At 34.6% G+C, this 12633-nt stretch overlaps 1 protein-coding gene across 1 annotated transcript in view; it reads left to right on the forward strand.

The window, feature by feature from the left end:
• Window positions 1–8866: 8866 nt before the first annotated feature.
• LOC126966811 (uncharacterized) overlaps window positions 8867–12633 on the forward strand; it is a 28925-nt gene continuing 25158 nt past the window's right edge. Inside the window, exon 1 of the mRNA XM_050811069.1 lies at window positions 8867–9009. Within this exon, the coding sequence (XP_050667026.1) occupies window positions 8976–9009 (34 nt within the window). The 5' untranslated portion in view covers window positions 8867–8975. The remainder of the gene's footprint in view (window positions 9010–12633) is intronic.

Raw genomic sequence — 12633 nt, forward strand, 5'->3', positions numbered from 1 at the left:
AAATGTCACTGCTTGTGGCGGCGACATGGGACGGGTCGTCCCCTACCCTAAAATGTGGTTGAGGTAGGCGATGGCTGGCTCATGCGTTATGGCAGGATAGTCCTACTGCCGGAGGCTTGCCTTCAGATTCTTAAAAGTTATATATATATATATGTTTATATATACAATCCCTTATAAAATGCTCACAGAATATCTTTATTTATTTACGGTGTGTGTGGATGATGCAGCTACTGTACTCAATAACTTTTGTTTTTTTTATTAATTTACATTTACTTTTTTTGGCTTACTCGTGGAAGGCATTGACTATTTGACGTATGAGTATGTTTGTTGCATCACTTTACATATAATATTATAACTGAAATGATTTGTATTTGATTTAAAAGAGTGGCAATTAGTTTCTTGCTACTTCTTCTCTTTAGCTCAACCCTTTACGAAGTAGCGATAGATTCAATAAGAAAAAATTTTTTTTTTGACATTCACAAGTGTCATTTCCGTGAACGAATAAAGTGATTTTGATTTGATTTGATTTGCTACCCCAAAAAATAATAACTTCTCACATGCGTACATAAGAACACGAACCCTTCTCATAATTAATGCTGCAGCGCTGTCTATTTTATTCATAGTTCTGTTCCTGAATTAAACGAAAAAATGGAATCGTCCACTAAAGCAATCTAGCCGTAATGGACCAGAAGTGATTAACGTCAAAGAATTATATTTAATGAGAACAAATTGCATCTTCGAGCATCTTTCTGAAAGATTCCTTCATTATTCTTTTAAAAGCTCACTTGTCAATTATTTTCAAAATTCATAATGGTGAAAGTTTTAACAGGCTGGCGTTTTTCAGCAGCTTATCTTTTTTTTATATAAGTTTAATTATAAAATGAGTATAATAATTATAGTAGTTACTAGCTCGTGCATTTTATAGCCATATTGATATCAAAAATAGAGTAAACGGAAGTTAATGAGGATTTTCGATAGAAGTGAAATTTTATAGTCACCTAATATCAGTTGGCACTTTAAGCAACTTTTTTTACTGCTATTTGATTTATTTATGAAAAAATAATATACTGTTTAATTCATATAATAATTTGCGTTGTAATTAAAATATTTTTTATAATATTTGAGTGTATTTAAGACATTGTGGAATTTCAAGCTGTTTCCAGAGATAGCTTAGATACAGAGTACCTCGAATTGAAGAAATTAAATTTTATCGTTTTAAATGGGCGACATCTCAAGTAGATTTCTCTTAATAAAATTTTTAGAGTTTCATTTCAGCCGGAAGACGTCCACTGCTGGACAAAGGCCTCCTCCAAAGATCGCCATGACGATCGGTCCTGCGCTACCCCATCCAAGGTATTCCGGCGATCTTAACCAGATCGACAGTCCTTTTTGAGTGCCTACCAACACTGCGTCTTCATGTACGTGGTCACAATTCGAGGAATTTTCTGCTCCGACGGCCATCTGTTCATCGAACTATGTGCCTTGCCCACTGCCACTTCAGTTTCGCATATTTATAGTATTTCTCACGCTTCACTCATCCAAGAGCATCGAACGAGCATATCATACTTATAGGTACTAATGATATAAATTTACATTAGCATGTCGGTGACGCGAGCTTGTATTTTCACCCGAGAGTTCTCAACGCGTCTAAGGAAATTATTATTCCAAAAACACCTTTCACTACGTTAACTGCACATTTATTATTATACTTTTATTCTTTTCTATATAGTATCTTAATCCATTTTAAGTTTCTTTACATGCCACATATCATCCCCACCATCTGGATGTGGCGGTCCTCCACAGCGCGTTTTTAAAAAATCTTTCTTCCACGTACGACAAAGCTGTGGAATGAGCTTTCTTGTGCAATGTTTCCGGGACGATACGACATACCTTCAAAAAAGCGCGTACACCTTCCTTAAAGGCCGGCAACGCCCCTGTAATTCCTCTGGTGTTGCAAGAGAATGTGGGTGATTGATGAATGATCACTTAAAACCAGATGACCCATACGCTCGTTTGTCCTCCTTTTCCATATAAAAATGTCAGAATCAATGGATTTTAACCTGTCTACATCAGATTTTCATTTTAGGTTACTCAGAAAATTGGACCATATGTTGTTTGCGAATCATCTGTAACCGTAATTGTTGTTGTAACCGGTTCGTTTTTTTTTTCTCGAGAGGAGTAAAATACATTTACGTTTTGAAGACCCCGAAACGGGGCCCATATGTCGGGCTCGGGTGTAAACACCCCATACCGACTAAAAACCTCCTCTGTGCATCAGCAATGCTCTGGGCTATCAAGCCCTGAAGGCTTTTACAGCGAAGCCGGGCGGGGGCCTTGGAGGCCGAAAATGTAGCTCACAGGCGCGGGGCATCTCGGAAGAAGAATCGAACCTCGGACCGTCTGCTCACTAGGCTGGATGGAGAGAAGATCACTAACGATCTAATATATCTGTTAGTCCAGTGGACTCTAGGTTTGAAAAGACTTCGCACTCGCCGGCGAGTGCGGTGATATAGGTATGAGTGTTTGTAAATATGTGTGAGTGTATGTAAGTGTGTGACTATTTGTGTCCGGTTATTACGTAATAAAGTGATTCTAGTATTAGTGTGCAGGCCATATTTGTGTACTAAGTAATTGTAATCTTAGTGGTCAGCTGCGAAACCACAAACAATGCGGTTCAACGGTACGTTTCTATAATATTATAATTGTGTCAGAGAGAGACCTTTTATAAAATTTGTTCTATTGGGATAATAAGTAAAACTTGTATATTTCATACATTTTCTCGTTCATAATTTTTTGACGAATTTCTGAAAGAGCAAACGGTGCAAGGCTTTCAAGGAACCATTTCTTTGGATTTTCGGAATAATATGTAGGTTATATTCCTCCCTGTAACACACTTAATCTAAACTAAAGTGTTTGGGTTGTTTAGAGGACATACAGAAAACTTTCACATTTAATTTTTAGTTTGTTACCTTTGTTGCGAGGTTTTTTTATGGTATCTAGTATGTCACTACTGCTGCCCATATTCTCTTGCGATTATTTCTCTTACCAGAGGAATCACAAGAGCGAAGCGTTGTATAAATAAATATATGGATTTGAACACAGATACATTAGTACCGAAGCTTTGTACCTTTTTAGGGTTCTGTAGCCAAATGGCATACATCGGAACCCTTATGGGCTCGTCATGTCTGTCTGTCTGTCTGTCCGTCCGTATGTCACTTTTTTTCAAAACTATAAGGGCAACTATAAAAATATATATACTGTTGAAACTTGGTAAGTAGATGTATTCTGTGAACCGCATTAAGATTTTCACACAAAAATAGAAATAGAAAAAAAACATTAAATTTTAAATAAAATTTCATCAAACCCATACGTGTGGGGAACATATCCATGGATAGTCTTCAAAAATGATATTGAGGTTTCTAATATAATTTTTTTTTCAAAACTGAATCGTTTGCGCGAGAGACACTCTCAAAGTGGTAAAATGTGTTAATTAAAAATACTCTCTTATTGAAACATCGATCAAAGTTACAACGAACTACAAGAAGTTTTATTTTATGTGTCTTGGTGCAACAGAACCCTTCATGGGCGAGTCCAACTCGCACTTGGCCGCTTTTTAAATAATGTTTGAAGTCCATAAAATATGTTCATTGTAAAAATGTTTCGTCATTTGTGTACCTAATAATTATTATTGATATTTATCGAAGTCAATTTGTTAACAAAAATACGCTTGAGTTACCAGGCTAATAATATATTGTAGAAAATGAAATGAGGAGAGGGTGGAGTTATCTATAAATGGGGATGTCTCAATGGCTACGCGGATACTCCATAGGGAGTACCGCTTGCACCTTTCTCTCCCCAAGAGAAGGTCGCCTTCGATGAACGCTTATAGGGCACTTGCCCAAAGGCAACCTCAGATAGTGTTTAGTTGTTAGGCACTTAGCTCTAAGGTGAGTCCCTCATTACCAACGCAGACATAGGCTGCGTTGGTATGCATTATCATTCACCATTCCCTCCCGTCGTTATCCCGGAAGGTAGCCCTTTCCCTTTGTCTGGGCGCATAAAAAGTGCCGAAGGCACACTTCCGCTTCAACCAAGATCAAATTTGTTATAAAAAATCCCTATATTTCTCTCTTATTTTCTAGAATATTAATAATACTACTATGTGCGGTTCACTAACGTATAACGCAATGTATTATAGTTATCTCCGTCCTGAATAAGTTACAGCTTTTAGGATCATAGCAAAACCTTCATGTGTTTATCAGAGCAATTGCCAAAAAATGTTGATACTGGCGTACACCGCGCTTAAAACTTTACGAAATTGTTATTTTCTTTTACACCGACTTTGAAAAATGAGAATCCGAATTCGTAGATTCTTGTTAATTTTTTTTTATGACAATAAGGGACGAGACGAACTTTAAATAATAATGATAATGAACTAAATTGAATAATTGCGTGTCCTTAGTGCTATGCTTCCTGTCTCCAAAAACAATTCAGATTTATTTTATTGAATCCATTTACCGACCGTTAATGTTAATTGAGGGAATTAATTATATGGAAAAACAACCATTCGTATCCTAGCGGCTTGAATATCTTGAGATTCTTCTTAATCAAACGTATAAAATATTAAGAGTTTATAAAAAATAACAACTTCGAATCTGTGTGTAAAACAACTTAAATAGGGTATGATTGTATCGAGCAGACAACTGTTGTTTTGAAGTGAAATATTGTATAAAGAAAATTATGAACTTCTTTTTTTCTTTTTAACGTTCTGATTATTATTATGAAAATTGTTACAAAGGGCTTATAATCTTAACATATATAAATTATGTGACACGTTGTTTGTCCGCGATGGACTCCAATACTAATATACGGATTTTAATGGGGATTAATTCATGGAGTGCACTTTGGTCCAACTTGAGAGATAGGATAGTTTTTATTTCGATTTGGGACCCATAATTATTTTTATTTTCAATATTTGTTTTGTATGGACATATTTTCTATGAGAGAATTTAGTGACGCACGGTTTGACAGTTCCGCTGTGAAAAAATTTCATTATAACAACAGGGAGCATTTTTTACGAAATAATTCTTAATGTTTTGAAATATTATCGGCAAATTCCTATAAAACAGTATTTTTTTTTATTATCTACAGAACAACGTCTGTCGATGCAACTAGTATTTATATACATATTTGCAGCTTTGTGGCTAATATTTTTTTTTTATGGAACAGGAGAACATACGAGCGTACGGGTCACCTGGTGTTGATTAATTTAATTTCTAAATAACCAAAGACTGCTGCAACTGACTGCATTGCGATGACCGCCTATGGGCCTTGTTGAAACCTGCGACTGTGTGCTTACTGCTCTAGCTATAAAGCTTTGCTTTACAATATATTCTGTGGCAAAAAGCGGACACGTATGAAAGCTAATCTGTTCAAAACAATCCTGTCAGAAATTCAGAAAGATCCAGTTTTTTATTATGTGGCACTTTTTTGCTATATCTAAGCATGGTAATGTAGGCAAGGTTTGAAAATTGTATATTTTTCGATTTCAGAAAATCATCATCATTATATCAGTCGCTAGACTGCTGGAGAAAGCCCGCCCCAAAAGATCTCCAAAACGACCGGTCCTGCGCTACCCTCATCTAAGCAATTCCGGCGATCTTGTACCAAATAAATAACTTTTCAACTATAAATTTCTTGGGCGAAGATTTGATAGTCAATAAGTATAGAGTAAAATTTTAATCACGTTTTGGCAATTTGTCACGTAGAAAGAAAGAGTTTAGACAGCATAGTGCTCTGTATATTTTTTGTGTTCTATGCTCGTTTGATTAATTTTGTGAAGTTATTTGTTACATATTAAACAGATATAATTATATCTATTATCGCATTTCTGAGCTTATACCTGAAGTGAACAAAGAAAAATTGGATGCCAAATATGATTGATAAACGGGGAAAATGCACTAGCAAAAGATCTGAAATATTAAATATTGCTACGGAATATTATAAGCATATACAAAAAAGCAAAATATTTTAATCTCAATAATATAATGATTGATGACACAGATGAATCAGAACATATACAACCTGTTCTAGAAGAAGAAAAAAAAACTATTGGAACGCAGAGTTAGGAAAAGCACCCGGTCCCGATCAAATCACTAATGAACTTCTTAGGATATCAATGTCAGTAATTGTACCAAAACTAACCAATTTATTCAACGAAATTATTAAGATATATTCCTGAAAATTAGGTGAAATCTATGATAGTTTTGTTGCACAAAAAAGGGACAAAGGAGACATTGGTAACTACAGACCGATAAGCTTAATGTCGAATATATATAATAAGATCTTCCCAAAAATATTACAACTAAGACTTACCAGCCTAAGTAGCAAGCTGGATTTAGGAGTAACATCTCGACTATAGATCATATCTACGACAGATACGATCAGAAATATAAAGAATACAATAAAATATACTATCTGGGTTTTGTAGACTTCAAGAAAGCTTTCGATTCGTTGAAACATCACTATATATCGGAATCATTAGAGCGACAAGGGATTCAAAGAAAGTACATAAGTAGTTTAAAAAACATTTACTAGAAAAGCACAGCACTAATAATACTACAAACGACAGGCGACGAGTTTCCAATTGAAAGAGGCGTCCGTCAAGGTCCTATATCGCTGAAATTATTCTCATCGGTGTACGATTATTATCCAGTAGAAATAATAATGTTAATCTAAACGCAGTACAATAACTGTTAAAACCTTTTTGTTTTCAAACAATTGACCTTTAAACAAAAGAATGCCACAATTATTATTGTACATTTTCAATGATCATCCATTTTTGTGTCCGAACATTATCTATTCAACTTTAAGCTGTTTAGATTCATTTTAATTACACTCCATTCAATCAATTAGCGTGCGCTCCCGATTATTATGGCTATTTTTCAACTGTTATAAATTGAGCTCTCGTTACCAACATGAGCAATAAAATTCTGCTCTTATCCCTTCGTAATAGCGGTTATAAACTTAAGTACACGGTTCATTGGTGATTGGAGGATATTTACCGGTAGATTCGTTTGTGTCGGAATTGTTCATTTATGCAAAATCATGAACTGCATGAAATTGTATTTATTGATGCGGAATAACTGGTGTAGTGAGGTGTGGCCGAATTTATAATCTATGTTGCTTCTGCTTATTTTGATTTGATAATGAGATCAGCTTACAGTTTGCTAATTTTCTATTTGTGATTGTAGATAGAATTTCGTTCTCTCAGTACTTATAGTATAAAGATTCAATTCAAATGAAGTTTAGAACAACATCTTAACATTCAAGAACGATATTAATATATACATGTTAGGTGATTAGTTAGTAATGTAACATGATTTTAGATATAATTCAATGTGGATAGTAAAAAGAACCCATTGCATATAATATGTATGTTTATTTTATTTAATATTTTCAAGATCCTTACAATTTCTTTATAACTATCAAGATAATGAGGACTTCACTTGATGCAAATTTTATTTCCCTACGTTGCATTATCGAATCTTGAAAACCCATAACAGAGGCTTAGAGTGATGATGATTGCTTGATTCAGATGAGTCAACATGTTAGGAGTTACTAGCTGAATACATCCACTAGCTACGGGTATTAGGGTATGTACTTGCTATTGACATACTCAGGTATACCCCGTTCTTTCAAGCTATGTGTAGAAACGCTTCCGAAAGCAGCACGATGGACAACTTACTTGAATCTTTGTTTAATGTTTGTGAATTATTGTTTAATGATATGGTGAGAAACGATGGTGGATATTCTTTTTTTTATGAAAATAAGGGACGAGACGAGCAGGTGTTCAGCTGATGAAAATTGATACGCCCTGCCCATTACAATGCAGTGCCGCTCAGGATTCCTGAAAAACCCCGAAAATTTTGAGCGGCACTACAACTGCGCTCGTTACTGAAGATGTTAATTAGTCTCATTTGCCCAGTAATTTCACTAGCTACGGCGCCCTTCAGACCGAAACACAGTAATGCTAAAACATTTCTGCTTCACGACAGAAATATGCGCCGTTGTGGTACCCATAATCTAGCCGGCATCCTGTGCAAAGGAGCCTCCCATTGGTGTTCTCATCCAGTCGCCAAAAGGAAAAGTTGCAATTTCATTCCATGAATAGAACAGAGTTGCAGCAGCCGACAGCCTTTTAACTGTAACACAAATTGTGCACATAACACTTTGATTAAAAATTAATGGAACTAATTAAACTTGTGTTGCGGCTATCACTCAACATTAGGGTGACCCACACGAATCGTAGATATTGAGATAGTCAATCAAACAACAGAAAAATGGCAGTATATAGAGTTTGCCGATACAAATGAGAAATCGCAATGTTTAAAATCAATAAAATTGTTAATTTAAATTTATTTTTAAAACTAATTTTCAATAGTATATTGATCAAAAAAAACACTATCTCAACAATGCACAGTATATACACATTGAACTTTTCATAAAATCCATTAAATTTCACTTATACACAGCACTAATGTTGCACAACACGTCTGCTGTATAGCTACAGATATACTGCTATAAGCATTTCGGTGACGCGAACTCACGAGATTTCACCCAAAAAGTGTCTAACTACCTATTTATATATTTATTTTTTAATTATTTATTTATCGCGTGCGACAGTCATGAGCAAGTGCCCAACGGTAAATAAGTTTTCACTACAAAAATGAAATGACCTCATAGACATGATTTGATATAACAACTTTTTTTTATAAAGACCGTGCACCCACATCATGCGAATGTGTATTAATCAATTGTCATTGTGCGCGCGCGCCGCTTCAATCTACCACTTACTAGTAATAATATTCATGTAGTATTGTCAAAGCTGTAATGTAGCATGGACGCGCTGAGTCACACGTTCCATTGTAGTGTCAGTTCAGTTTGAATTGTGTTTGCTTCACGTGACCGCAGAAATGTACTTCAAAATTATCACGTTACATTTACTAGGTACGTGTCAATTACACTTTATACATATAAATAGTTTTTATAGTTATCAATTTGAATATTATGACGATATAGCAAAATCGAAGAATAATTGTACAATCTTATTTCCGCAATTCCATCTACTAGGCTCCGTAAAATTGCTAAATCTTTTAAAGTGGCCTGCGTTGTATTTTATAATAAACTCCCAAATGATCTTAAATATTACCAATTAAAGAATTTCAATGTATCGTAAAAAATAAATTAACATCTAAGGCCTATTTATAATGTGAAAGATTATTTCAATGATAAAGATAGTTGGGATTAACGTTTCTAATTGTTAATGAATATTGTTATACTCATTTGAATGCTACTGTAACTTTTGTACTTCATCCTGACTTGCAATAAATAACTTATAAAATTTAACAGTGAATAAAGATTTTTTTCAATTTAAAGTTCACTTATAAAAATATTATATATTAATTCGTTTCCAATTTCACCAATTTGTATAACAACTTATTCTTTATTGGTGTAACAATCTCTGCGAGCTATCCCGGCGTGCACCGCAAGAACCGTTTGAGTTTCACGTATGTAAAATAAAATGGAATTGTTTATCTTAAATATTCCTACAAAAAAGCCCGTGATCACCGCCGCCCACATTCTCTTGCAATACCAGAGAAATCACAGGAGCGGGCGGGCAAGCCTTTAAAGGAAGATGTTCGCGCTGTTCTTTGAAGGTACCCATGTCGCATTATCCCGAAAAGACCGCACAAGGAAGCTCATTCCACAGCTTTGTGGTATGTGGAAGTAATTTCCTTGAAAACCTCACTGTGTAAGACACACATCTAGATTGTGGGGATGATATCCAATTTTGTGGTGTATCAGGCGAAGGTGGAATTCGGCGGTTCTTACCAGCTTTTCAGAACACACCCCGTGATAAATGCGGTAGAAGACACACAATGAAGCGATCTATCTATGAGTGAAAACAGAATTCCCTTACGTAAGGTGGCTCTTCCGTCAGTTCTCAGTTCTGCAAAATTCTACTTTAGTATATGTAAACTATTACAGTACAAATTTATTTACTATTGTATTATATTTCATTATTACTAGTGTTTTTTTGCAGACATACATATCTCTTAGCTTTTTTAGCAAAATTATTATATAAATCCAGTTATTTCCTTTTTGGAATCACCTCGTGGTTTTTCGTATTTCTTATGTAAATTTTAAACAGACAAGTCAAAAATTTGTAAATAAACCTGAAAAATAAGTCAACAGATTGACCATTATTATGTTTGTGAGAAGATAATTTCCCGTCTAGAATCACATAAAGCTGATCTGCTCTGATGGCGGGTGGAAGGTAGTGGTTTGAACTTGAACAACTAAGGCTCGATCGAAGCGAAGTATAGCCTCCCAACATAATGTGACAATCTCGATCACTTAATCTGAACTCCTAAAAATAACATTTACCAGATGTTTGTAATAAGTTCTTACAAGTACCAAATCATACCAATAAATTAAGAAACAGGCAAAACCAAAGAACAACGTATATAGGTACGAGCTTTTACAATGTTATGCAAAACTTTGGAACAGAAAAATAGTGAAACCTAGTCAAAAATAGTTCAATTTAAACCTGTATAACCGAATAATATCAAAAACAAACAATTAAAATAGAACAAATAATATAAGACTAAGGCTGGCGACAAACGATATTTATTTTTGGTTTTCATTAACTTTTCGCACAATATGGAAGAAGCATCTTCAGTGGATAATTAACATATATAAATCACACAACATGAAAGACTTATGATACTCCATATTTCTTCATAATATACACGTTATACGGCCGCGTGGCTATATTTTTTTTATTCGCCATTTTGATTTAATTATTATTTTTTACTATTATATTATTATTTGTTGGTATAACGACAATTGTCACATGTCAAAACACTGTGAATGTGGATTGCCATATTTTGAATTTATTGCTCTTGAACATATTTTTTCCTATTGCCCCAAATTGTCAATTCCTTTATATGACCTTCTAGCGAAGGATATCCCTCGCCCAACCAACATTCCTTTTATTTTTACTTTATGCCATTCCCCTTTAATAAATTCTACGCTTCTATTACTACAACTTACAACTTTCTACGGTATAAAATATTCCCACTTACAGTCATACATTTCTGCCTTAAATTTTGAAAAGATACTAACAAGTTTGCTAATATTATGGGTGTTTATTACTAACCGTACTTTTGTTGTCTATTCTTCAGTTCACAAAAGGAAACCACAGACACATCAACCGATCATTTTCTTTTACTTAGTTCTTTCTGTACTTCAACCAGCTAAATAAAAATAAAAGATCTCTTCACCTTGACGTTGGCTGAATCGATGACATCCAGTCGACGGTGCCATTTAACTAAAAAAAAATGTGGCTTATAAGTTACACCCCGCGGTTTTACGAGAAGAAGAGATATGTTATAAGCGCGCACAGGTTGAGATAAGAAAGCGTTCTAATTGGGGCGAGTTTTGGCAGTAACATACGTTTGCTTACAATCACCCACAAATGACATTTTCTTTATTGTTCTAATCACACCATCCTTTTTACATTCTTTGAAACTGCCAGTGTATTGCACAGATTTTTCAGTTTCTTTGTGCGATCGGAGATCTATATTATATATACAGACGACCTGTATAGCCGAGTGGTTAGCGATCCTACCTACTAAGCTAGAGGTCCTCGGTTAGAATCCCGGTAGGTGCAAGCAATTATATGATGAATATGGATGTTTGTTTCCGAGTCATGGATGTTAAAATGTATTTATGTATGTTTAAGTAAGTATATTGTATTAAATATATCATTGTCTTGTAACCCATAACACAGGCTATATATGCTTAACTTGGGACAAGATAATTTGTGTAAAAAGTGTGTCAGTATTATTATATTATGATTTCCTCATTTAAAATTATTCTATGTCTCGAGAGTATAGCCGGTTAAAGTAAAGAAGGTATTCATTACAAATACAACGCAGTTGACAACGTATAATATAACCTCCACAGTTTTATATTTATTTTTTCACATGCCATTACTACAGATGTACACTTAATTATACTCAATTGAAGCCAATTACTTAAGCAAAGATGTCTATAAAGGGAATTTAACTTCGCTTGCTCTTTATGGGTCATATAAACTTAAAAGATTACTTTTAAAGCCGTTCAGTTATGGATTTGGATGCTATTAAGTTTGGATGGAAAACAAATTTACAGATTTAAATAAAAAAAATGTTTTTATGTGTTTACACCTGTTCGTAAGAAGATATACTTATATATAATACCAAAAAAAATTGTAGACCAAATATATTTTGCAGACTTGATGCAAATATTCGCCTTTTCTCAACAATATGGCCCCAGCGAAGTTGAAACTATTTGAAATACAAAACTCTGTGATACTCTGATGTCTTAGTTACCATACTAATCTGTTCTTACATATTGACAGTGTCGCGTACAAATATTCAGTGTGGCAATACAATAACGACATTAAACGACGGTTGTCGATTCTCCGGGCCTGCAACGTGTACGGCGAACGAACTGCCGATTAGCTAATACCTCGCTTGCTAAATGAGCTGCCCTTCATTGAGCGGCAAAATTTAAATACTAAAA

This window comes from Leptidea sinapis, chromosome 11 (assembly GCF_905404315.1).
Source record: "Leptidea sinapis chromosome 11, ilLepSina1.1, whole genome shotgun sequence".
NCBI lineage: Eukaryota > Metazoa > Arthropoda > Insecta > Lepidoptera > Pieridae > Leptidea > Leptidea sinapis.